This window comes from Cygnus olor, chromosome 7, assembly GCF_009769625.2.
Source record: "Cygnus olor isolate bCygOlo1 chromosome 7, bCygOlo1.pri.v2, whole genome shotgun sequence".
In the NCBI taxonomy this organism is placed as follows: domain Eukaryota; kingdom Metazoa; phylum Chordata; class Aves; order Anseriformes; family Anatidae; genus Cygnus; species Cygnus olor.
Window position 1 is genome coordinate 12560200 of NC_049175.1, and position 27742 is coordinate 12587941.

Below are 27742 nucleotides of genomic sequence, written 5' to 3' on the forward strand. Positions count from 1 at the left end.
GGGGGGCGCGTGCGCAGTGGGGGCGGGCGGGAGGCGGCGAGGGCCGGGCGTGATGGCGGCGGGGCGGGCAGGTACCGGCGGGGGGAGCGGGGAGCCCCGGGAGGGGGGAGAGGAAGAGGAGGGGGAGGAGGAAGAGGGGACGGGGGGGGGGGAAGGGGGCTCGGCGGCCCCGGGGGGCTTTTGTGGCGCTCTGTGGGGCGGCCCGGCGGCGTGCGCGCCCCCGGCTGCAGCCCGTTTGCCCCGGCAGGTCGCAGGAGGTAGGCGGTGCCCGTGCCGTGCCGTGCCGTGCCGGCCGCCATGGCGCAGTTCGGCGGACAGAAGAACCCCCCGTGGGCGACGCAGTTCACGGCCACGGCGGTGTCGCAGCCAGGTCAGTGCCGCCGGCCCGGCCCGGCCCGGCCCCCCCGCGGGGCCCCCTCACGGCGCGGGGGGCGGCGGCGAGCGGCGTGCCCAGGTACCGGCCCCTGGGTGCGTGCAGCCAGCCGTATGCAGCGGCACGGAGCATAGAACCGTGGCCTTAAGGGCTGCCCCGCGTCCGTCGCCAGGGCGGCCCCAGTCAGTGCTGGCAGAATAACTTGCCTTGATTCACACAGAGCACGCACTCGTACGGCGAGGGGCTTCTGAAATGTACTGCTTGCCTGGGGAGGGGTACGTGTGCGCGTACACACCTTTGTAACACTAACTTAGAACTTAGAGATCCCTGTGACCAAAGGCATCGCCCTGCTGCTGACAGAGGGTGCCTCTCCATGTACCTGAGAACTCTTACTTGGCTGCAGTTTCGTGATTTTAAAAATCTAGCTGGCTGCGTTTTATCGTTTTGCATTGTTTTATAGCATTGGAGGTTTAGAGCCAGAAATGTGAGGCTTGCTGTGTGCTGAATTTTAGTGCTTTCTTTTCCAGTCCTGGCCTGCCTTTTTCTCCTTTTGTGTGCAAAATGTTGCCTAAATGTTGTAGGGTGTCTGAAGTGGAATGGCTTCAAAAAAAAAAAAAAAAGCTGCAGTGCTTTGAGGAGTTAAGATAGAGTTGCCTGGGTTTTGCGCAGTAGTCCTCCGAATCTTTCTCTAGTTTGATAGAGAGTTGCTGTCACATGTCTTTTGTCAGAGGTTTTACTTTCTGTGCACCTAGCAGGAGTTGGGAACGCCTGCCATGCTTCGGAGGTGCGTGTCTGGGCAAACAAACAGACATCTTTCTCCTGACTCGGGTTTTTCTTCCCTAACTTACTTCATCTCCTGTTTGTCCTTTGGGCACGGATCCAGTCTGAGGGCATATGCCCAGGGACCTGCCTCCTCCCCACCCGCGGCATTTCCCAAAACTCAGCCCTGACGTGCCTTTGCCTTCTCTTCAACCACATTCACTCCCAGGTTACCTCCCCACAGCTCTCTGCCTAAACCATTGCTGTACCACCGTGCGGTTTTCCCCGTTTCTCTGAGTAGCTCACGCTTCCCTCATCCTAGTGGTACCATTCTCCTTCTGTAAGAAGTTGCTAAACAGCGGGTGAGGATGGCAGAGACCAACTTTGCTTGGTTCTGCTGCCTGACTTGGTGGCAGCATGGGGCAGCCACGGGATGGATGGCAGCCCCTGGGCTGGGGCACTCTCATCGGGCTGGCACACCACAAGTGGTGGCACACGAGTGGTCTGCGGACTGGAGCAGGCCCCCGTGTGGGGGGAAGGCTGCAAAAAACTTGCTGAAGGGGAGGAGCTGGCAGCCATCTTAGACCTCACTGAGCAAGGACCAGAAGGGAGCCCTGGAAGAGAGGTGGATGGGGTGGGGGCGCTAGAAGCACACCCCAAAGTCAGACCCCTGGTTCTATTCCTCCAGCTCTGCCTTTGATTAGCCTACTTCTCAGCCTCCTTAAATTAAGCCAAGTGCAAAACTTAATTGGGATAGGACTAGTTGGCATCAGTAGAGAGATGTTTCACCTACTCAATGAGGACAGTGTCTCCAGGGATTCTTAGCTGCTCATCTATTCTGGCACCTGACATGAACATAAGAGCTGTTAAAGACACCACTTCTGCACTTTTGCCTTCTTCCTGCAGTATTTACACCATTTTTTCTGTTCCTAGTGTCCATCTTCCCACTGCAGTATCTTCTCTCCAGTATCACTTGAAAGTATTTAGCTTCTTACATCCTTCTCTGCAGCCACTGTCAGGCCCTGGGATTTTGCCGCCCAGCTCCTGTTGTAGTACCCCCGTACACACTTGGTTCCCTGCTTTCTTTATCGGTGAGCTGGCTTACACTAGGGAGCACAGGAAACCTCTTTGGAAAACATGTGGTGTGCTGAGAGCTGAAGAACTTGAGTTCCAGCTGAGCAGTCCTCCCTCATGCAGCTTTCACCAGGAAGGTATGACTGTCCTGCCGGGTTGCTTGCCAGACGGGGAGAGAAGCTGTCGGTGTTGAGGCATGCTGACTGCGTAGGACTTCTCACCTGTGGCTGAGCTCGAGAAGTTGTGCAGACTGTAAATTTACCCTTGTATATCTCAGTGTTCGTAAACAGATTAAAAAATATACCAAATTGTGATATATTTTCAGAGGATTGACAAAAGATGTTAAATATATTTATGCATGCCAGCTGTTTTATCTCTTCCTTCTCCAAAGCATCAAGGTGCTTATGTATGGGGGAAAGATCTTGATTTTCATAGCACAAGCAACGTGTTATGTAGCTTTTTCCTAAACTGTAGTCAAAAGTGGTGACTGTTATGGTAAAGCCCCATTTGATCACTGCAGAAAGGTAATTTCAGGATTTTTTTTAGTCATATTGCTGACTTAAATGCTGTCTTGGCCATTCCTGGTGAAGTCACTGTATGAGTTAAGATTTTTTTAATTAAGGTGCCTTACTCTAAGGTAGTTGTAGAGTTACGTGCCAAGTAATGAAGGGTTCCTGGGATTGTTTTGGGGCTGCTTGCTAATTACTGTCTGTGCCTCTGGTAGTAGAAGAGAAACAGGTAATTCCAGGTTCTAGCAAATACCTGTGTATGAAGAGAGACTCCTACTTGCATTATAGCAAAACTGTTTCTGTAGTCCTCGTCTCACGGTTTTGTGCATCGCATGACTGAAAAAAGAATGAGGTCGCTGTTACACTGGTTAAGCATAGTTCGAGTATAAATTATACCTACTGCAGAAATTTGAGTGTTAGAACATTAAAAAAAATAAAATTCCTAGATAGCACAGACTGCTTCTTTAAGTGCACTTTATCCTTTTGGCTTGGCTTGATGATGTGCAGATTCCTCAAATGCCTGCGCAGGGAAATACCTTCCTGTCCTCTCAGCACGTGTTGTGTTCGTAGCACAGTGCTTAGCGTGTGCCCTCTTCAAGACTGAGATTTCTGCTTGCAGTGTGAAACCTGTTTTCATGGAGCTGTAGTTAAGGGGAAGTCCTAGCTGTGCTGCGCTGTGTTATGGCTGATGAGCACTGTCTTCTTTGCCATATCCAGACCTAATTGCATTACAGTGGAGAACAGCGCAGCTGATGAAAACAAAAGTCCCTCCAGCTCAGCTATGCTCTTATTGTTGGTGGTGGCCCCTAGGAGATGACTGGGAAATGTGTAAAAGGAAGACAAGCCTGCAGTGCATCTGGGAGCCACTAAGAAATAGCAGCTGATGCACAGTTTGCTGGCTTGCTCTAAATAGATGTCTTGTGGTGAATACATTGAGACTAGTTTCTATTGTGTGCCAGTTGAGTGTTGTTTTTTTTTTTGGAGCAGGTTGTATGGAGTTTATATTGCAAGGGTGTTAAGCTTGAAGAAAAAAACTAAGTCAATTTCTGTGAATTTTGAGAGGCATCCAAAGTCCTGGATAGGCTACTCCTTTATTGTAATACGTAAATATGTATTAATCACCTCTGGAATTCAGAAGCAGCAAGAGGAACTGTTAAATATTATCCTTTTTTTATTATTTGTCTGCTGCAACAGAAATTTCTGTGACCTAGAAGGGTGCTTGAGCTGCAGCCTAGGACTCCAGCCTATATCTGAGCCCTTTCAGACTGACATGCGGTATTTGGTGCAAGTTGTTTAGGCTGCCTTTGAAGGGGGGTATCTCCATCATTGTACTTACTGCGTGGTAAATCCTAAGAAGCTATTGTTGCTATAGATGTGTGCTGCCAGTAATAATAATAATAATAACTGGCAGTCAGGTGTCAGCTCCCCACTCGGTAAGGTTTTGGCTCTGTGACTGTGCTCTCCCCTCACCCCGTGGTAGTTTTTTTTGTTTTTTTGTTTTGTTTTCTAGTGGTAATGCAACCACAATTCCCTATTTGATCCATTTGATCAGAGCCTGCTTGAACAAGGTGAGTACATAGGGGTGAAAGGCAGTCAGATTAAACTCCTGGAATACTTCATAGCAAATTAGTAGATGTATCTTTGCGAAACTTGCTACTATATATGTTGGTCTGTAAGGGAATCTCAGCAGTCTTCTCTTCTTGCCCATTGTTAGTAAGCTGATCCACAGTCTTGTAGGTGACACGGTACCTAGTTGATACTGAGTGCTCATAAAGTGGTAGTAGTGGTAGAAAAAATGTTTTTTTCTTAGTGGAGAAAATGGGATAAGAGCCTTAGGGTGGGCTGGCAATTGCATAAAGGGAGGATTATTGGTTATGCTGGAAGGGGAAATTGTCAGGATAGAAACCAAAGAGGAGAGTAACCCAAGATCTGGTTTTGGGAGCAAGCATGTTAGTATTTTTGTGGATATTCTGGTACAAAAAGTAGGAGAGGGCTCATGAAACTTGCTTGATGACACTGCTTGCCAATTTCATCCCTCTGTGCTGGTGTAGAATAGAACATGAGGCTGAATGACAGCAACTAGCGTAGTCAAACAGATTCAAAGGTAATAGCATTAAGTGAACTTGTGGAATTCGCTAATAGGAATTTCTGTTCAGCATCAAGAGCTAAGAGGAAAGACTAATGCATTTGTTATTTGCCTCAAATCAGCCAGCAAAGTAATGCAGCCAGGAAAAGTGAAAGCTGTCCTAGGATACAGCAGCAAAGCATTTAGATTAGATTTCAAGTTCTGTGTGAGGCATGTTATGTAAGGCACTGTTGAGGTTCCAGGTGAGCGTGCTGCTGGATGGTCAGAAATTCATCTTCAGATTGGAACTGGTGGTGGGAGAAGCAGTGGGCGAGAGGATCAAGGCGATGGAGGGCCTGTCACAGGAGAAGTTGGCTTCTAAAACAAAGTGAATGCTGGAATTTTCCAGGGGAAAAAGTCTCACGTAACACTAGAAATACTGTAATACTGCTGTACTGTAGAATGCTTGATTTCACTATTAAAATAGTATGACTTCCTGGAATACGACAGGATTTGACCCAGATCATAGCAATGGTTGTTATTTTCACCGTTGCTTACGGAGTTCTTGCAGGTTTCATTCCAAACTGTAAGATGATCAGTGCCATCAACTTGTTTAGTTCTAAAGATCTTTACTCTGCTGCAAAGAGCAGTGTGGTGGAGGGGATTACCTCATTCAGAACGTGTTGGTTACAGCTTGTGTATTTTATGGTGATGTTCGCTGAGAACAAAGCTATCTTACTGCATCCATGGGTCAGGGGTGGCAGCTTTGTTTAGGATCAGGAAGAATAGTGTGGAGCACAAACTCCACAGGAAGATTACAGTAAATCTGTTCTTAATTTCATTGTGTGTCTTTAATAACTTTGGAAAAGAAAGGAACCCTGTTCAACTTGAGTGTTCTTCAGTTCTGAAGGTGGCTGGCTAGCCTGTTTTTGCTGGCAACATGCTTCTGCGCCAAGTTTCTTTTTAGTTTCATTTGAACATGTGAAGTAGACTGATAGCCTGATGAAGTGATATTTGATCGTGCAGCTGCAAATAACTTACTTGAAAGCCCCCTGCCAAAGATGGAGCAGGTTTCCAGATAGGTTTGCAGTTCTTTACTGAGACTTACGTTGTGCAGTGTTTTCTGTCCCTCAGAGTTCCTTAAGTAAGGCTTAATCATTCTTTGTTCAGAAGTACCGCATGCATAAGAGGCAAACCATGTGGATAGCTGGTGCCCATGATATGCTTAGTCTTCTGCAGTGAATTGAAAGGTGATATGACAATAAAATACGTTATTTTTTCTTTCCAGACAGTCTGGACTTGTGCAGCATAAAGCCTTCCTAGTAAGAGCTGGAGACAGCTTGACTTGGTCCCTTTATATGTGCAGACTAATTAAACTCCCTGTTGTTACGAGGCTGTTCCTCCTTTACCAGCACCCACATCTACAAAACCCAGCTCACTCCGGGACAAAGACAGTACTGAGTGAAACTAAGCCATGTGCCTTTCCAGAGCTGCACGCATTCCATAGGCCTCAGTTTCATAGCTGCTGCTAGAGTGAAGGCTGCTGAGAGTGAAATAATTGATTTACAGAACAGAGCAGGGATCTTCATCAGGCTCATCCAAAACCTGAAATATGCACACTGCATCTTTTCTTGAATGTATGTGTTGGGAGACAGGGAAGGCAGTTACTGGAGCTTTAAAGTCCTGTGCAACTTGAGAGAAGGAAATATGTCTCTGTCTCTGCTGTGGTGTACTATTTCTAAAATTGGAAAAGAAGCTAGTGAGGTGGGATCCTTTATCTTGAATTTTTTAATTGGATTTATCTACTTCAGGAGTGAAGCATCACGTACTGCATCCCAGATAACTGGGAGAAAGTTCCTCTGTTTAAAGCTGCTCTTTGTGCTTACGTGTGTGTTCTTGTTTCAGCTGCTCTTGGCGTGCAGCAGCCGTCGCTGCTTGGAGCCTCTCCTACAATATACACCCAGCAGACGGCCCTGGCAGCAGCAGGCCTCACTACCCAGACCCCGACCAACTATCAGCTGACTCAGACAGCTGCCTTACAGCAGCAAGCTGCAGCTGCAGCAGCTGCATTACAGCAGGTAACGAAAAGGAGCATTTGCTCTTGTCTGTAGGAACTTTCAAAATATAAAACAGTGGCCCTGTAAAGCAAAAGTGTCTAAGAGAAAAGCAAGTGGGCAATACTCACTGTTGTTTTATAAACCTGTTTAAAAAAACAGTGGGATTGTAGGCCTACAGCTCTCATTAGCTGTATTAATCAGTGAAGGTGTGGGAATTATGGTTATGGAGTTGCTATGGAAAGCCTTTGGGGAAAAAGGAGTTTTGCTGCACCTAAGGTGACTGTCTCAAGTTCCAAGTATCTCCAGTCACCATATGTAACGTGATAGCATTTGCATGATTTCATGCTGTGCTCTAGATACTATATGTGTCAGGCATAACAAAATCTGTTCTAGCTAGGAAGAGTGCTTCAGAGTCCAGTCTAAAGAGGAATATTTGGTGTAAAAGTAGTACATATTGATACTATTTGTTATGTTTTGTATTGTTAAATGTGGATACTTTTTATCTAAAACATGCTTAGCAGCTAATTTGTATTTGGTGTTTTGGGGGCAATAATGCTTTCTGTTTATGAGATATTTTGCTTTTATCTGTTTCAGCAATATTCACAACCTCAGCAGACTCTCTATAGTGTACAGCAACAGGTTTGTCTGATTCTTAATGCATACATCACAATTTTTAAAAATACTGTTGGTTATGTGCCTTGTAGGATTTGTCTACAAAATCATCCTTACATGGGAAGTTGTTAAACTAATATTTTTTTGTAGTGAAAGAGAGCTTGAAGTTTACAAACTTGGAGAGATGTATCCAGAATGGAAGCCTGTCTACCTTCATGCAAAAAAGAAATCAAAAATCTATATGCTATTCCATGTGTACACAATTCCTTCTAAACTTTGCTCTAATCAGGGCCGTGTATTTTAACTGCTGGAAAGATGCTGTCCAAAAAAAGTTCCCTTTTACATATTTTATGGTCTTTGAATTTACAGGATTTTGAGAAAGGACATGGAAATTAGAGGCATAAGCTTCTCCAGCTGCCAAAACTTTTTTTTGATATTCCTATTAACTTCTAGTTGCAAGAAAACAGCATTTCTGCTTACTGAATAAATCTAGATTACACAATCTTAAAATTAAACAAATGAGCACAACTTTATAGATATGCAAACCACTGAAATGACCAAACCCCAAAGGACTATTAACTGACTCACATTAAACAAAAAAACTCTTACTTGTAAAGAGGAGGTAAAATTGTACAATTTCCTTAACCATATAAAATTAATTTATAACTTTATTTATTTTAAGTTGCAGCAACCTCAGCAGACCATTTTAACGCAGGTTAGTTTGGTTTTATTGTTTGGTCTTCATCCCCAAACACAGATAATGCAAGAGGGCAAATTTGTGACTTCTTGAGCTTTTTAATCTGTTAAAAGAACTAATATGAATGGACGATTTATTGGTACAGGTTTATTTTATCCAGATGTTAAAATATGCTTAGCCTTGGTTTCAAAAACTGAATGACAACCACTTTTCCTTAATCTTGAAGGAAATGTGTGTTGAGCACTTTTTTTTTGGTTTGAACTTCAAGTGTTCAGTTGTTTTGCAGTAAGTAACAAGAAAAATCTCCTTTAAAAAGGAATTTAACTTCCTGCTAACACTACTGCAATACGGATATGTAGAGGTTTAAAAAGAATCTCGCTGAGCTTGACAAGCTTAAAACACGAAACCATTCAACACACTGCAAGCTGCTCTCGTACTGTTCACTTACAAAAACATGCTTTGAAAAGAATTGAGGTAAAAATAGCTGACTTAATTTCACTATTTTACTGTGTAAAACTTATATTTTGCCTCCTTATTCTGATTTAATAAGAAGGCAAGCACATGAACTGGAGTTAGAGAAGGGTTCTTGTTAGCCTCAACCCTTACTAACTCATTTAACAGTACAGTTGGGATACAAATGGAGAAATCTCTAAGCTTTTTCCTAGCAGAGTTGGGAATTTATCTTCTCTTCAGCCCACTGTATCAGTTACCTGTAAACAATAAGGAAGTCTTACATTTTTTCTAGAAAATGTGCATATGTGGGGAAAAAGGGCCTTTTTTAAAAAAAGAAAAGGATAAAAAAAGCCAATCTTCATTCAAAATAGCAAAGAAAGATCACCTTTAAAAAAAACAAACTCCCACGTTCTGAAAATCTCCATTCAGAATAATTGCTTTAGAGACATTATCAACTCCTCTCTACACGGGTAAAAGATCTGTTCCTTGCAGGCATGTCAGCTGGTTATAAGATTTATAGTTTGTTTTATTTTGCTTACAGCCAGCTGTTGCGCTACCTACCAGTCTTAGCCTATCTACTCCTCAACCAGCAGCCCAGATAACAGTTTCTTATCCAGCACCCCGCTCAAGTCAGCAGCAAACGCAGCCACAAAAGCAGCGTGTCTTCACTGGGGTAGTTACTAAACTACATGATACCTTTGGTTTTGTGGATGAAGATGTCTTTTTTCAACTTAGGTAAGGTGTAAATAGTTGTCTGCAGATGTGTTCTGTGATTCCCTCCCTAGAGAAAAGGTTTAGATTGCTGCATTATAATTCTGTGACTCCACTGGTAGTCCCTGCAGTTACATGTTCTCTGTCAACACTGAAAATCAGATGGTGATTAAGTTAGTAGATGTGAATTCCTTCTGTGGAATTTTGAATTTTCTTATTGCAAAACCCAAAGTTAAGAGATGTGGAAGGTAGTAAGCTCATTGTAATATGAAATTGCAGAATTTATGGGTGATTAAATGCATGTATTTTGCTATCTGCCTATCTTACCTCAATATCGTTCAGGGAACTTCTGTGTTAGGGCCAAAGACAGGTATTAAATTTCTTTGCATTCCAAACCGAAGGTAGATGCTCTTCCTATGAGCTTTTTTAGTGAATTTTGTTTACTTTTCCACAACTTTAAACATAGCTTGCGAATGTAAAAATAGCTTCTGTAGCTAAATAAAGCTCTCTCAATGCATTTTTTGTAATGTTTGCAGTGCTGTTAAAGGAAAAACACCTCAGGTGGGTGACAGAGTTTTGGTAGAAGCTACTTACAATCCTAATATGCCATTCAAATGGAACGCACAGAGGATCCAGACGCTTCCAAATCAGGTATATGGAGTTTACCCGGTCTTGCTTGTACTGACTACTTCTGGTTTAAGCTCGTTCACAACTCCTTTTCTGCTGTTAGAACCAGACACAGGCTCAGCCGTTGCTCAAGACACCGCCAGCAGTTCTTCAGCCTATTGCGCAGCAGACAGCGTTTGGTGTTCAGGCCCAGCCGCAGCCACAGTCCTTGTTGCAAGCACAGATATCGGCAGCTTCAATCACACCTTTGCTTCAGACACAGCCTCAGCCATTGCTGCAGCAGCCGCAGCAGAAAGGTGCTCCTTCAGTGTACTAAGTCCTTTTTGTGCCTAGTCTGACTGAATTAACAGGTGAGGTAATGAGGAAAGGATCCTGCAGAAGGGCAGGGTCATTATTTTTCAGTTTCAGTGTGCATCTTTTCTGCAGATATATGCAAGGCCCGTTGCCTGCACTAGCTCAAGAATCACCTGGTTAGTGATGTTCCTGTGGACTCTTGTCATTCCTATTAGGATTTCATAATCTGGAAGTAAATTCAACGTAGTTTTTATTTGGATGCTTTTACAGACAATTTGCAGAGCTGAAAGAAATAATTGCAGTGTAGCTCTTCATAATTTGGAATGTTCAACAAAATTAGGTTTTGCATAGTGGTGTTCTTAAAACCGTTATTTCTGTATTTGTTTTTGTTTTATTTAGTCAGCCAAGTCGACATTTGCAAGAATAAATATTGGTGAACGTAACAAATCTGAAACAAAGGCTGTTGTCGTGTCAGTTGAACTTTGGGTGGCTGACAAATCAGTAATAGACTTGATAACAATAAGACGCAGTTAAGACATTGTCTTCTCACCCACAATAAAAGCAAGGGGAGAAGATCACCTAAGCAGAACTGTTTTGGATAAATGCTTATTACAATCTAATTTAGTCCTAGGTGTTCATCAGTCTTTGGCAATGTTTGCCATATTTACAAACAGTCATTTAAGTGTGTGCTGTCTTGAGACAGCAAAAATATGTTTTGGGGAATTAGTGCAGCAGGATAATAAGAGTAATTTTTACAAGAAGCTAATTATTTTACCTATGAATAGAATCAAGAAGAAATTTTACATTTTATTTCTGTGAGCATGTAGCATATATATATATATATGTGTGTATATATATATATATATATATATATATATATCTTAAAACCTTTACTTTTCCAAAAGAGGGTTTTGTTGTTTACTAAGGTAACTTCTATGTGCTTAGATTTGGGTCATCTTCCATGTGAAAAAGATGTTTTCAGACCAATTTCAGTTTTTAAAATCATTGAGTCTCAGTTTGTATCAGTGAAGAAGAGCGTAGGTGTCTTGTTTCTTGGGGAGGACATTAATAATAGACTTACTGACTCAAATTATTTTAGAAAATGTACACAAGGGAAACAGCTGTAAAGCAGCAGTGTTTTTGGTGACTGAGAGTAGGCAATTGCTCCCTGTTATGTGTTGATGCCGTATGTTTTTGTTTCAGGTGGTTTGTTACAGCCTCCTGTTCGTCTAGTCTCACAGCCTCAACCAGCTCGAAGACTAGACCCCCCATCCAGATTTTCTGGGAGGAATGACAGAGGAGGAGACCCTATGCCGAATCGAAAAGATGACAGGAGGTATGCTGTTGAGAACAGGTCTTTGTAGAATGCTTTGATTATAATCTAGTCTAACAGAGCTGAGCTTCTTGCACTGGACTGAGTCAGTGATACGCACAAGTGTTTTTACCATTAGATGTCAGTGAAAAGTTCATTTTTGTCTGAAATGAAAGAATTGCATTATCTGTCTCTCCTGTAAAGAATACTGAAACAAACGGTGAGGAATTTCTCCTTTCTGTTCTGTGAGCCATCTCTGAAAAGTCTAGCTTCTGTTGTACTAGAAAGCTTTGTGTTAGCAGCATGCAAAAATATTTATATCTTGTCCGCATATTTTTTTAAGTCGTGAAAGAGAACGAGAGAGACGTAGGTCTCGGGAAAGATCACCCCAGAGAAAACGCTCCAGAGAGAGATCACCTCGACGAGAGAGGGAGAGGTCACCTCGAAGACCACGACGTGTTGTTCCTCGTTACACAGTTCAGTTTTCCAAGTTTTCATTGGACTGGTATGTTTATAGAACCAAATTTTTACTTAAAGATCTCACTTTAATAGCAGGCACGAACTACTGTGAGCAGTGTTAGCACACGTGTTTAGTGAATGTTAAATGATGATCATAGCTTTAAAGGAAGTTCAACTATGTAATGGCTGAGAACCTTGTATATGAAACTTTCTAGGCTCTGTTGGTTTTGTGTGCTACTGCAAAATGTGTTTATAACCCTGTTTAATAAATATTCCCTAATTTGTAGACACCTTAATTAGAAGAATGTTTAGTAGTTACGTGTTTGTAATCCTTAATATGTGACCTTTTAAATATATTACTCTGAATTCATACACACATGTACACACACATACACTGTTAAATATACAGTAGATGTTTCCAATGAATGTACCTCTTAATGATGTGCTTTTTTTTAATTGTTTTTATTGCTGCATCTTTCAAATAATGTTGTTTATTTCAGTCGTAGCTGTGATATGATGGAGCTGAGGAGGCGTTACCAGAACTTGTATATCCCAAGTGATTTCTTTGATGCTCAGTTTACATGGGTGGATGCTTTCCCTATGTCTAGACCATTTCAGCTGGGAAACTACTGTAATTTCTACGTAATGCACAGAGAAGTAGATCCTATAGATAAAAACGTTGCTGTCCTTGATCCACCTGATGCTGACCATCTGTACAGCGCAAAGGTTTGTATAGTTTCCAGTATTACAACTCTTCATTAGATTTCTTTGCCAATAGAGTAAAAGGTTGAGTGTAACTGAAATGATTTTTTTTTTGCAATGATCTGAGCAAAATACAGTATTTTAATCCTTTGTGTAAAGAGCAGGTAGGTAGAGCTTGGTAGAATCATGATGGAAATTCAGTTTTTCCTGTTACTAGAGCTGTCCTATGTCTTGTTTTTACTGAGATTTATTTTCCATTCTCTGCACCCAGGAAAGAAAGACATCTCCCGCAGGATCTCTGAATGTATTTCTTAGGCAATTCACTCTGAACTGTTACTGGAGTCTTGTTTTCCTTTATGGATCCTTTCTGGGCAGTTGGTGCTTTTCCACTTAGTGATGTTTTCTTTCTTACTCCTTTCAGATTCATTTCAATCTTTACCATTTGATGGAAAGTAGATTGAGCAGGATTATAGGAATCTCAAAAAATGTTGCACAAGGGGCCATAATGACATGTAAAGGACCTTAGGGTCAAAAAGAATCTTCCTAAAACCCTTCTGTGTTAGCTCTCCCATTAAAATGGGTTCTAGAAGTGTTTAATGTTAAAGATAAATTTAGAAACAAAACTGCCTTTAACCCTTGTATTTTTGGAAGAGTTACTTTACTGTCTATAAAAAGTCTGAAGCCTTGGCTCAAGTATCAGATGTACTGTTTTTTTTTTTCATTCTACTGATGCAGAGCAAGAACTCTGTTTCAGAAAGTTGATCTTTAAAATATATTCAGTACCTTAAGAAATAGCATCCAGTTTCATAATATTAAGCTGTTTAGATTATAAAGTGAGCTTGTTAGGTTTGGCAGGGCCAATGGGATGCTAAGAAAATGCAGATGAGTGTTGGCTGGCTCTCTTGTGATTGTGACAAAATGGAAGAAGTCAGTTACGGGAACCAGAAATGTACTCAGTGTGCTTCTTGGCTATTTGGTACATAGCGGTAACATGCAAAGCAGAGTAGCAATTCTGCATGTTGCTTTTATATGCTTTCAGTTGGTTTGTCTTCTTGTAAGATCACACATTGCATGCATATCAAATGGTGAGGGAGTGAAAGAACTCCTTGGCAGACACTTTAAGCCTCAGTTCTGCAATTTCCTTTTAGCTTATTCTGATTTTTTGTGACATTAAGAGAAGTATTGGTATGTATGTGTTTGCAAGTTGTGGTCATTGTTTACCAGTTATACTGGGAGGCCTTCACAAGACTCATCTTATTTACACACCAGGTGATGTTGATGGCTAGTCCTAGCATGGAGGATCTCTACCACAAGTCGTGTGCTCTGGCTGAAGATCCCCAAGAACTTCGTGATGGATTTCAGCATCCTGCTAGACTTGTAAAGGTAAATATGCTTCACTGCCAGATACTCTTGGCAATGAAGGTTGGTTATAGAGCTTTAAAATATTTGTTGGTAAGGGAAGAGTTTGAAGGCAGCTAAGCGATGGCTTCAGTTTTACTCTTCAGAGATCTAGTTTTTCACTTCTTCAATTTAATGGAGCTTTATCTTCATTGCTTTCATATTTACTGCTTTCTTCCGCTTACTCAAACTATAGATATTTGGAGAAACCTATTTATTTAATTAACTGTTAGTCTCTTTTTTACAAGCACTTAAAACTTTTTAAGGGTTCAGCTGTGATGAGAATACAAATGAAGCAACAGTTAAGTAACTATTGTATTGAAATTTAACAGTTGTTACGTTGAACAACCTGTAAGTGCTGTGGTGTTTCAAGACAACACATTTGTTCTTTTTCAATTAAACTCCATCATCTTAAAGCCAGTGGGAGTGCGTGAATTTATAGATATAATGCTCTTGTGGTCTCATCTTTTGTAGCTGTCCTTTGTCACTTTTAAGCAGGAACATCTACAAAGTTGTTGATTGGAATTAAGATGCCATTTAAAATAGTATGTGTTTATCTTCTGTGTCAGAAGGCTTTTAATTGCGAAGGAACAAGCCTCTACCAATAAAGAAACTTGATGGAAAGTCTTGCAAACAAGAATGAGTGATGATGTTTTAAACCTATTCCATTTCTGAAATACTCTGTGGAAAAAAAATAACTGAACTCTTTCTTGACTGACTTTCATTTTCAGATTTCAAAATAACGTGACAATTTGCTCACGGATTTCAGTGTGTGTGCTATGAAATATTCTTTACGCTTTGGGAAGATGACTTTTTGCCCCTAGCAGGGGAACATTCAGAAGACTCTTTTTGTCTAGTTTTTAGTGGGTATGAAAGGCAAAGATGAAGCTATGGCTATTGGAGGACACTGGTCCCCATCACTGGATGGACCTGATCCAGAAAAGGACCCTTCCGTGCTGATAAAGACGGCTATTCGTTGTTGCAAGGCTCTTACAGGGATTGACTTAAGTGTGTGCACACAATGGTAAGTACTGTACTGCAACGTAAAGTACGCCATAGAAGTACTTTTCTATTATGAAAAATTAAGAAGAGAAACATCTTTTTCTTTGTCAGTGCTGTTAGTAGCACAGGTAAACTACTCAAAGGATGTTCTGTTTTCGTAGTAAGCTCGATTGGTGCCAACTGTGCTGAATAATGCATTAAGGACTAATTAAAGATTCTGGACTTATTTTGGTGTTATGCTGTAATTTTTAATGAATGTGTGTTGAATATATTTCTCATTTCGTGCATAGCTGGAGAAGATCGTCAAGAGAACTTCATTTCATTGTTCTTTCGTTATAAATTAGCTGTTGGTTATATAGCCATATTTTCTCTTGATGAGTTTTTGTCCTGTATTAACACTTAGAGCAATTTTACTAGCATCAGAAAAGTCTATTGTAAGCTAAATTTAAAGTGCTTCAGTGCCTCCTAGTTGCGCATTAAACCTTTGTGCGCTAAGTAATGTAAAATGGGATTTTGGTAGTCTTTTTCCTTTGCAATTGTGATACGTTTTTACAAACGTGCCGAAAGAGAAAATATGGCTTCCATAATTTTTTTCTTTAGATAAACTTCAAGGTCTTGCAGCAAAATTTCTTTACTTGATGTGCTACAAGTGATCTAGGCTCTTTAAAATGTATTGTAGAATTTTTTTTCCAACATGCTTCTTCCCTTGCGACAGGTACCGTTTTGCAGAGATTCGCTACCATCGCCCTGAGGAGACCCACAAGGGGCGTACAGTTCCAGCTCATGTGGAGACAGTGGTTTTATTTTTCCCGGATGTTTGGCATTGCCTTCCCACCCGCTCAGAGTGGGAAACCCTCTCCCGAGGATACAAGCAGCAGCTGGTCGAGAAGCTTCAGGGTGAACGCAAGGAGGCTGATGGAGAACAGGCACTGAACGCTAATCCCTTTTTCTATTTCTGCTTCTCACAGGCACAGGAACACAGGCACAAAATGCACATCACATACTACACAACATACATACATAGGAGGAACATAACTGGTAACAATGACTGGTAAACCAGCTTTCAGCAGTGTAGTGAATGTTGTTTTTTATTTTTATTTCAGCTAGTTTACTAACTTTAAATGCGTATGCCGATATCACAAATGGAATAAAATTGTGCTTATGATGCGCAGAAAATTTTTTACCGTAGAAATAGTTGCTGGAATCTGGGACCAGTTGTTGAGTGAGATGCAGTTTATGAATAGCTGTCTTTAAACATTTTGCCATTTTCTAAAATTTCTAAATTCTCTCTTGTGGCCAGTTCTAATTGCGATATTTGAAATTGAACGAACACTAGTCTGAAACATCTGAATTTCAGGCCATGTGGCTGATCAACATCTTGGAATAAGGGAAAGTCTAACTGAACAAAGAGTAACTTGGGGGATTTAAAATCCGGGGGAAGATCACACACTGTGTGGTTAATGGAGACCAGCAGTGTCTTTGTAACCCCGATATTCTTTGTGGTGTTGCTTTTCACCCTTTTGTGTTCCACAGATCTGGCTTGTATTGGCTGAGTGGCACTGATCATTTAAAAAGTGGTAGAATGTGTGTGTGAACTTGTCTAAACAATAACTTTAGGAGAAGACTGTCTGAAACAGTTGTGACCTTGCACAGATCAGCAACAGAATTTTAAAAATGACTAAAATGCTTTCAAGCTTTCTGAATGATAATTTTTAAATTTCATTTGTCAGGATGAAGAGGAAAAGGATGATGGAGAAGCTAAAGAGATCTCTACGCCTACACACTGGTCTAAACTGGATCCCAAAACAATGAAGGTAACTACATTTTTAAACTTGTTTCCATCATACGTTTTCTTTTTTAAAGCAGGACCTGAAATACAGCTGTCTTTCCCTTAACTGAGGGGAAAAAATAGTAGTGTTTTATATTCCTTGTTGATTTTGTAGATATTATGTATGACATCACAGTATGAAAATGTGACTTATGATTTTAATAGATAAATAGAGATAATTAAAACTATTGTGAACTTTTGAACTTTGTACAATTAAAGTGTATCACATATGATACTGTTTAACTGGAAAATGAAAGTTCTGCGGTAATCTGGTCATATCTACTTATATTAAAAATGTGGGGTCTAAAATACTTTAATGTTAGTTTAAAAAGGCAATAATAGTACAAAAAACGTAATAAAAAGTTTCCACAAAAGAAATAATAGCCTTCTACTGCCAAATCTTTTCCCTGCGTCTATGAAGTCCCTCAAAAAAGAGTTCTTTGGGGAGAACATGACTTTAAATGTAGTGTATTTTATACTAGTAAATACTAGCGTAATACAGTACAGCTTCAAAAAATGCAGTTGAGTTTTCAGTGATCTTTCTTTAATTTTTACTTCACCTTTTCTGCTAATCATATGTTTTGCAATGTTGCTGGTTGATATAACTTACAGAGCTTTTACTTACCAGGTAAATGACCTTCGCAAAGAATTAGAAAGTCGAACCCTTAGCTCTAAAGGACTGAAATCTCAGTTGATAGCTCGACTGACAAAGCAGCTGAAAGTAGAGGAACAAAAAGAAGAGCAAAAGGAGCTAGAGAAGTCTGAGAAAGAAGAGGAAGAGGAGGAGGATAGGAAATCTGAAGACGACAAAGAGGTTAGGTTTTGGACATCCTTGGTTTAAGTCTTATTAAATGTACATAAATACATAAATTATTATATATATATTTAAACAAAATTTTATAAGTTTAAAAAGTACAGGATGGTGCCTTGCTGAGATTTTGTAGTTCTCAGATGACTACTGGGAACTCCTGCTGTAACTTGAACTACTGAATTGGAATGAAATCTTGGCAAGCTTGAATTCCTGTATCAGCAAAGTCAGCTGAAATGTGCAACTCTGTTAAGGGTATTTGAATTAATGTTGTACCTTAAGTGTAAGGAAAAAAAAAGCCAACCTCCCCAGCAAAAATATGCTCATTTGTGAACAGGTGAGCGCATTTAACAAGATCTTAACTTGTTAAACTTATATGAAAAGTAGCTGCTTAGTTGTGTTGGCTTTTATTGACGTCCAAGCCGTAAGGGATTTGTGTCGCAATGTTTATTTTGATCTGTAAATGTTTTGGTATCTCAGTCTAATTTCTTCACATGGCTAATGTTTTGCTTGGATTTGTGTTTTTTTCTGTATAATGAAACCTTACTTTTCACATTTGGATAAAATTCTTATGCATGGAGGTTTCCCAATTTTGCAGTTGATAGTTTCAGTACTATTTAAGTCTGGTCTGATATTTCATGAGGGTGAACAAGATCTGTGCAAAAACACCGCAGCCCAACAACAGAAAAGGGGCATAAATGTAACAAAACATTCTCTCCATACTTGCTTTTAAACCTGCCTTTTTGTGTATTCCTACCTGCAAACCAGTATGGGATAATTTGAAGTTTTAGTTTTGTCTGTGTAAACATTTTGTTTATTGGTGCAGCAGAGGCCATGTGCCTGCTAATTATTTCAGCTGCTGCCTTCTCACATAGCTTGGAGGAAGAAAACTGTCTTGGAGTTCCTTGCCAAATCTATCTTTTAAGATAAGGAGCAGGCAGGTTTGATCGTGTTTGCTTTTCAGAAAGCGTAATCTCTGCTGTGACTTTGATATTCATAAGAATTTAATATTCCTGTCTTGGCAATTAATAAGCTGCTTAGTATTTTACCTTTTTTTTTTTTTAACACCACCACTCCCCCTTTTTTTTAAAATCTGTATCAGTTGTATCTATAGATTGCATTTCTTCTAACCAAAATTTCTGGGTGAGTAGTTACCTGTCAGTTGTTGAAGCAGTATTGGATATCTTTGGGATGATGATGGTAGAAACCTTGACTGTTCCTATGTAAGAGATAAACTACAGTAGGACTTCCCCGTACAGCTCTAAAAACACCCGGACAAACAAAATTTGTGTCCAGAGCATTGACTCCTTTACTAGCTTGTATACCATTTCTTGAAGTGAACTAGTTGGATTCCTTCCAATGTTAAGTAAACGTGCTGCAGTTAGCACCATGAAATTGTTGGAAGATGCTCGTTGCTGTGTAGTTAAACACTGTATGCCCTGCTTTGTGTTGCTCAGGTTTCCAGTCTTCACTCTTACATGAGTGTTGGCAATGGATGCATTATGCATTCTGTAAATTCTGGTCTAATTTCTGTAATCTTCATTGCATTATGCAGCCTTAGGCTTTTCTTCACTTCCTACAAAGCAGTGAGTCCTAAAAACTAACTTATAGGCTGAAACTCTTGAATATCTTGAAACTTTGGAATACGCTGCATGTTGTTTTGTTTTGCCTATTTAGGAAGAGGAAAGAAAACGTCAAGAAGAAATGGAACGTCAGCGGCGGGAGAGACGATACATCTTGCCTGATGAACCAGCCATCATTGTGCATCCTAACTGGGCAGCAAAGAGTGGGAAGTTTGACTGTAGCATTATGTCGCTTAGCGTTCTTCTGGACTATAGATTAGAGGATAATAAAGAACATTCCTTTGAGGTAATTTAGCTGTGCTGTCATGTTAAAGCTACTTTTTAGTGAGCTTTCTGCATTGAAACATTGCGTTGAAGAAAAAGCTAATGCCTAGCAAGTGAATAGAAATGTTTATAGTTAGTAAAGTTAGTCATTCTTGTTTCTTTTTAATTCTATGCTAACTGCAGTATTCTTAAATTCTGCAAGTTATGATAGCATGACACAAGAAAACTTAATGTAAAATGGGTTAATTTCTTTGTGCAATATCTAGAAAAAGTAGTCCAGTATTTGGTACAGGGTTTTCAAAAGCAATGTAGTCACTGTGTGATATCTAGAAGAAATGCGTATATTTTCAGCTGCATTTATAACTTACACAGCTAGTGCAGGTCCTAAACTACTGTAGTACAGGAAAGAAGAATGTATAAAGTTCTTTAAAGTTTGCAAATTCAAAACAAATGGTAAGAAGTTTAACACTGCGTAAAACTAACATGGTGAAAGCTTGGTAAGATAACACCTGATGGCTTCTTTTAGTCATAAGCGTACAAATTCTTAATATGCATTTTGAAACTCATTTTCAGTTCTCTTTTTGTTCTTCTTTATGCGCAGGTTTCATTGTTTGCAGAACTCTTCAATGAAATGCTTCAGAGGGATTTTGGTGTCAGAATTTACAAAGCACTGGTTTCTCTCCCAGAGAGGGAGGACAAAAAAGACAAAAAAGGCAAAAAAGATGAACGAAAAGAGAAAAAGGAAGAAAAAGAGGAAGAAAATGATGAACCAAAACCTAAGAGGAGAAAATCTGGAGACGATAAAGATAAAAAAGAAGATAGAGACGAAAAGAAGGTCTGCAGCTAACTTATATATCAGCTAGTGTTTCTATCATAATCAGTCATGTAAAAATTTGACTGGTGTATTTGAGTATTATATTTAAAAAAAAAAAAAACCTTCCCCAATTCATCTTTATCACTTAGATTTGTGTGTGGGCGTGTGTGTTTTTATGTGACTAAATATCATAGTGGCATCCCTGCCCATGGCAGGCGGGTGGAACTAGATGATCTTTAAGGTCACTTCCAACCCTGACCATTCTGTGATCCTATGAAATGTAAGCATACTGAAATTTTGAGTGAGTGCTAGTGTGATGTTTTTACTTTCCTGTTTTTTTAGTTCTGAATGGACTAATTTTTAGGAATTTTTACAGAGGGAAGATAAAAGGAAAGATGATTGTAAAGATGAAGAAGAGACAGAAGATGACAATAACCAAGAAGAATATGATCCAATGGAGGCAGAAGATGCTGAAGATGAAGATGAAGGTATCTTGAATTAGGAATTTTGTGGCTTCCAGATAAACTTTTTTATTGCCACTGCATATACCAGCTTCTTTCAAGCTGGAAGAGGCACTGGAACTAGAAAATCTAAAATTGCATTATTACACTAATTTTATTTCAGTAATTCTGACCAGATCTACTTAAAATGTAAGTGTCTTTCTGCTAGGCGTTTTATTAACATAATCTATATATAAACTGTAGCTGCGGTACTCAAAGTAAGGCATGCATATAGAAGTGGTTTTATTTTTTTCAGAATGCAGACCACTCGCAACTCCCATTGAAGTCAGTAGGAGATGTGAGTATTCGGCACCTCTGAAAAACCAAGCCACTTTTAAGTGCCTAACTTTTCCTATTCATCAGTTCTAAAATGTCATCCTGTTTTTATTAGACTGCAATGCAGTATGGGATTCTTTACGTGATGCTCTAAGGAGTTGATTTCTGTTTGGGTGGAGTTCTGTTTGTCTGAGTAAGTGGGGAAAGGGACTATTAACTTTCCTGTCTGCTAGGAGCAGCAGTAGTCTTTCCTGGCTCAGAGATTCAGGAAGGTGTAAGGCAGCTGGACACTTTTTGGTTTGTACTTTTGTGGAGTTTTGTCCTCTTAGGTAGAGTTTTTGCTAGAGATGTAGTTCTGAACTTGCAGTCCCAGCACTTTCTAAGAAGTGTTTTCAGTTGTCAGAGTACTGCACCAGCCTTAAAAAACTTGGTGCTAATCTCTTATTTCCAAAATGACCCTTAATTGCTCATAACCTGACCCTGGAGAGTGTGCCCTGGACTTCTCTGTTCTGTAAAGTGCTTCTGCTTCCCATAATCTGTCCTTGTGCCATTCCCAGTCAGGGTTGGTGAGAACAATCTAACGTACCATGGAGGTACAGGAGAAACCTCATGGTTCTCAGAAATGTGTTGGCAAAATTAGATAAATGTTGTGATACGTAGTTTTTTTTCAAAGCTTTCCTCACAAGAAGGGTGAGCGGTTTCTTAAAGCTGAATTTGGCACATGATTCTGTGACCAAAAACTTGTACATAAGGTACAGAGCTGCATGCCATATGTCCCTGCAGTTGTCACGTTCCTCTTTCTCTTTCTTATCTTTAGTTTTACTGTACTGCCTACCTTTAAAGAAAAAAAAAGTGCAGTTTGTGCTTCATATCTAACAAGTGATATGAACCATAACTTTGATCTAAAGTAGAGGATCATATACACCACTAATATCTCACTCACACATGAGTATAAACACTGGGTTTTAATTATACAGTTGGTACAGTTTTTATAATGTATTGTAAAATACTTGAGAGCAAACAGTACTGCTTTTGGTAGGAATAACCATAGCTGAATGCAGACTCTGCCAAGCCTAATTAGCAAGAATTGTGGTAATTTCTGACACACAACTTAAATAGATGTTGGCTCAACTTATTTTGGCCTAGTTAGTGTTTCTTTCAGGTCTTCCATCCTGTGTGTGAGGTAAATAAGAATTTACAGGATAAAATTGACAAAGGTCTTATGTTAAAAACAGATCAGAGAAACAACAAATTTAACAGGACTCATATAATTGTCATTTGTTCTTTCTTTTTGAGGGAAATATTTTCAGGTGTTAGGGGGCTTATGTGAACTTCTTAATGAACGTGTATATTTGAGATAATGTTTATCAAATCATTTGTTGTGGGTGTGTTAAATTTTGTTTGTGTCTTATAGACCGGGATGAAGAGGAAATGAACAAACGGGAGGACAGAAGAGAGGGAAATAGGCATTGCAAAGAGAGGTCGTCTAAAGATAAAGTAATTAATACCTTTCTTAAGAACTACATAGAGCCTTGTTAGAGATGTCTTTATGAAAGCTTACCTTTGTTTTCACTGTAAGACCTATTTGCACTCCTTGTTTCCTTCAGCACTTCTAGAGTGAAACATTATGCATATATAAAAGGGAACATGTGTCAGCTTTGGGTTAGGTGCATACAAGCTACTGTTATTTTCATTTTAAAGATTGCTGAGTGAAATCTCTTGGAAAAACTTTCTTATACCAATCTGATACTGATTTGTCTGAAAAGTCTGAAGACTAATGCTGTATGCAGACCTAAGAGCCGGATGATTATTTTATCTATGGCTTTCAGCTGCTGCATTCATAAATAACAAAAACAGAAGCTTAGCTTGATTAAAAAACTGGCTTTTAAATTGTAAAGCCTGGAAATCATTATGTAAATTTTTTACATTTCCCTGCAGGAAAATGGATGCCATCATTAGCTGTGTTTCTACATCTCCCTGCAGGAAAATGGATGCTTTATATGTCATGAGGCCAATAGCTAGCCTTCATAGTTCAGATTAAGGAACAGCATAAGTTAGATTTGTTGTGCTTGAATTTTCTTTATAAATGCTAGGATAAAACAAGTGTCTGATTCTCTTTTTTTTTTTTTCTTCAAGGAATATTAGGAGAGGTAGGAACAGAAACAATGGAAAACACTGCAGAACTGCTTTAGCTGTGAGAGCTGGATGCTCATTCATTATATGTTTATGGGGATTTTGTTTTGAAAACAGCTGTTCAATAAAATATTTGAGGAAAGAAGGGATTTTTCCTATTACACTTGTTTATTTAGTTTATTTTTCAAACTTTTGGACATTAGCTTGAACAAAAAGAAACTATGTCTACCAGGTGTTAATGTGCATTGTGCTGCAAATCTTCTACATAATTGAAAGATTATTTGTCCTAAATAGCTTGCTAATGTTATATCTGAGTTCGATAGGTAAATGCTAGCTGTATTAGTGGCTTTACTGAAAGTGATGATAAAGTGAACAGAAGAAAACATTGGTTAACTGAAAAATTTACTTTTTTTTGTAGAGGAAGAGAAGGTGGTATTTTTAGCTTCCTAATGACCCCATAATTAATTTTCTGTAGGAGAAGGACAAAACACAAATGGTAACTGTTAATAGGGACCTTCTGATGGCCTTCGTTTATTTTGATCAAAGTCATTGTGGATACCTTCTGGAGAAGGACATGGAGGAGATACTGTACACTCTTGGACTACACCTATCACGTGCTCAGGTTTTGTATTTATTCATTATTACAGGAATGCTATAGAGGGGAGAAATGTAGTTCAGCTTCTAAAGGCTACTGCTTATATACTTTATCCCTGGTTTTTATGTAGCCATTTTGTATTTACAAGGAAATACTAATTTGATAATTTGTAAGCTGTTTTGGAATGAAAAAGTAAAAATGTGTGGCTTTTTAACATGCCCATATTGCACATGTAGCTTTTGTCTCAAGTTTATTTTTTCTTTTTTTATTTTAATCCCCAGTATGTTAAAAACCAAAAATCTATGCAAGTTCTTTTAGTAAGTTTTTAAAGTTAAAACATTCTTGTTTAGGTAGTATAATTTCTGTGTTTAAGTAATACCATACTTTGTCCATGGTTGCGTTTTAGGTCAAGAAGCTCCTTAATAAAGTAGTACTTAGAGAATCCTGCTTTTACAGAAGACTAACAGATACTTCTAAAGATGAGGAAAACCAAGAAGAATCGGAAGAACTACAGGAAGATATGTTAGGTAGTATTTTTTGTATAGCACAAACTGCACAGAAACAGTTCTCTGGAATGATATGAGAGCCCCGAGATGTTTGCTTTCTCACAGTAACAAGTTCAGATCTGCAGAGAACCTGCCAATTTTGAAAAGTAAATCTTGGACAGTTCATAACTTTCAGTATTTCTGGCTTCCAGACCTTGTTGCTTTTACAGGATGAATCTTAGTATCTTGGAACAGGAAGGAGGAGGTTAATGTTAACACTTCTTGTTCACAGCAGCTCTGCAGTCGGGAGTATTAGTGCTGTAGGTAGTAGAACGGAGTGTGATTTTTTGAATACAAATGACTGCGGAAAAGAATAATAACGGAATGTCATGAAACAGCATGAGCTTTTGGGGGTGGCTGTGATTGGGGTAAGGAGGGAGAAGAGAATTGAGGAATAGATAAACCAAACTGAATCTAAACTTTATTTTTTTCCTTACATATGAAGAGGCCATATTATGATCATAATTCTGTCATGTTAAAGGTGTGGCTTTTGAATTAGTATGAGGTGTTGCTTTTAAACTAATGTAGGAAGCTTTTAACATTAGTCACTGGAACTGTAGGCAACTGAAAATATTAATGATTATTTATTAATACTACTTAATCTAATTTAGGAAACAGATTACTGTTGCCATCACCTACAATAAAGCAAGAATCAAAAGCTATAGAAGAGAACGTTGGCCTTATTGTATACAATGGCGCTATGGTGGATGTTGGGAGCCTCTTACAGAAGCTGGAGAAGAGTGAAAGAGTGCGGGCAGAGATAGAACAAAAGCTTCAGTTACTAGAAGAAAAAACAGGTGTGACATTGCTTTGAAGGTGGTATTTACGTGGATGCAAGATGCTAAGACTTTTTTAATAGATAAACTAATTTGTGATCTAGATTGCTTAGCTGGTTGCATGCTATAAACTTAATTTTCTACTTCCCATACCCTTTGAACCTGCACACCAACAGTAGTTGAAATACCATTGTCACCATGCTGAAATCCTGACTTCTCATTCAACTTGAATATAAGACTCTCAAATGTAGTTAGAGTATTACCAAATGGTAATGCAATGCAGTCTTTAATGTTCTTTCAAAATTAATAGTTAGGTGTTGGAATGCAATGGAATATTAGGATGCAAAGTACAAGGTGTTAGAAGTGACTGACTTTTTTTCTTTAAGATGAGGATGAGAAGACCATACTGCATCTGGAGAATTCTAACAAAAGTCTGTCTACGGAGCTCAAAGAAGTCAAAAAGGACCTTAGTCAACTGCAAGAGAACTTGAAGATCTCAGATGATAAAAATTTGCAATTTGAGGGTCAGCTGAATAAGACAATCAAAAATTTAGCTACTGTTATGGATGAAATACAGAGTGTTCTTAAACAGGTTAGATGTTTATTTTGTAATGCTTTCCTGTCCCGATCTTGTCCATCCCCATTTGTCCAAATACACTATTCTGTTTGATCAGTTATTAATTTTTCAAAGCAGAATATAGTTATTTCAATTTATCAGGAGTATTCTAGTAAAATGAGTTTTAAGCAACCTGCCTAGTGCTCCAGAGCATCCCCATCCCTGTATGGAAAGATACTTGCATTTTCCCTGGGAATGCTGGGGGAATCCTGAGTAGATGGAGGTTATGAAGGCTACTCAGTGGCAAACTGGTACTATCAGGGTGCCTTGCTGCTTCTTCTGTCTACATGTATTTTGAAAAGGCGATATAACATCTACAAAAGCTCAAGCACACATACAGAGAAGTATGCCAAATGTTTGTGACCTTTTCTCTTGTGTGATGCAAGTGATAAATTGCTGTAGCTTATTAAGCTGGCAGTAACTTGCAGCAATCTAACTGCCATCCATATCATTAAACAGTTCTGCATTTATTTCACTGTGTGTTGTAGACCTGCTAATCCCTGGGAGCTGGGTAATTCTGTTTCCACACTTAAATAGCCATAGTTAAATATCCTTGTTCATTCTGTCTAGTACTTTAGAACTGAAAATACAACTGAAAATGTCTCCTGTGCCCAGTGCTTTCAGACATCTTTGACCAATATCAGTATTTTATGTTAGAGCTGTTACATGTTACCATAATTTAATGGATTTTGCAGAAACTGTTTTCATTTGCTTTTTAAAAAGGGAAAAAAAAAAAAAGCCTAGACTATAAAGTGAGGCTTCTGGGGATGGTTTTGTGCTTCTATTTACAATTGTTTGTCACATTTAATTTCTACTCCATCAGTTTTTCAGGAAGATGTTGGAATTGGTTTAACTAAACTGAGTAAGACACTAGTTCCTATGGTATTAAAAATTAAAGCTAAGCAGTATTTTCATCTTGCAGTACTTTATAGTTCACATGAGAAATAAAATTTCCAGCACTCAAGTCTTCTCCCTCTTTTTCTTTAAAGGATATTGTGAAAAGCGAAGATAGAGATCAGAAATCCAAAGAAAATGGAGCGAACGTATGATAAAACTGCTGCTGTTTAGAAGAACGGTGTTACATAATGTAATATAAATCATGATACCAGAATGTATGGGAAGTGATGCATGTTTGATTTTAGTAGTATAAATATCTTAGTTCCAAAAGATGTATAAAGTTTTATGAATGTGAATGTCTGCTTCTGAAGATTGCTTGTAATTCTTAGCATTCAATTTGAGACACTCCTCGAGTGAAAATAATTTTGCGTTGCAAAATGTTTTAGGATGAACTTTGTTACAGTTTTAACCCTAATAAAGTTCATCAACATAATGAACAGTAGCAAGTATTTAATTACCAAATGTTTTTCATTAAAGTCTAGTGAAATCAAAATTTTCATTATTTATAGAATTGCCATTTTTAGGTTTTTATTTTTATTTCTGTCTAATTAGTCTTTTTAAATTCAAATATAAATCACAAAATAGCATGCTGCTTAATTTTGCAAGTAAACATTTTTTTAAAAGCTTCTCGGATTTTTTTTTACTTGTCACAACTTTCTTTTCCCTTCCAACTGTAATTTTCCAAAAGCTGCTTGTAATAAAGCTTCCTGAGATACAGTAGTTCAGAGTTGCATATGAGTTAAGAAAGCAATAGAAACCTACCACAATACTGGTAGAGTTGTGAAATTTATATGAAAATATATGGGCCTGTTTTAAATGTATGTCATTTGTGTTTCCTTAATTGTTCTTATCTTTGGATTAATATATATATGCTCCTTTTTAACAAGTGCAGTGTATTAATATGTATGGTTGGATACCAGGCCAGTAGATGTCAGAATAATGCCTTACATGGACAAAATGCTACCATTGTAAGTCACCTTTAATTAAATTTGGACTTCTTTCC

At 38.9% G+C, this 27742-nt stretch overlaps 1 protein-coding gene and 1 non-coding gene across 6 annotated transcripts; both read left to right on the forward strand.

Annotated features, from left to right (window-relative positions):
• CCAR1 (cell division cycle and apoptosis regulator 1) lies at positions 1–27742 on the forward strand. Of its 5 annotated transcripts, none has more exons than XM_040564276.1 (26): positions 8–71; positions 248–370; positions 6686–6858; positions 7432–7476; positions 8132–8164; positions 9141–9334; positions 9847–9961; positions 10041–10233; positions 11435–11567; positions 11887–12048; positions 12503–12728; positions 13974–14087; positions 14960–15126; positions 15820–16030; positions 16835–16918; positions 17561–17746; positions 19418–19609; positions 20189–20422; positions 20778–20889; positions 21158–21199; positions 22592–22674; positions 23786–23932; positions 24312–24432; positions 25062–25247; positions 25613–25818; positions 26832–27742. In XM_040564276.1, the coding sequence occupies exons 2-26, from the start codon at positions 298–300 to the stop codon at positions 26889–26891; spliced, it is 3492 nt and encodes a 1163-aa protein (XP_040420210.1). In that variant the 5' UTR covers positions 8–71; positions 248–297; the 3' UTR covers positions 26892–27742. The 5 variants fall into 5 exon arrangements, with proteins under 5 accessions (XP_040420212.1, XP_040420210.1, XP_040420211.1 ...); XM_040564277.1 differs by having other exon boundaries at positions 12–71; positions 8138–8164; XM_040564278.1 differs by lacking the exon at positions 8132–8164 and having other exon boundaries at positions 1–71.
• On the forward strand, positions 14744–14808 carry LOC121073606. The gene has a single exon (XR_005821836.1). It is a non-coding gene; the product is annotated as a small nucleolar RNA SNORD98 (small nucleolar RNA).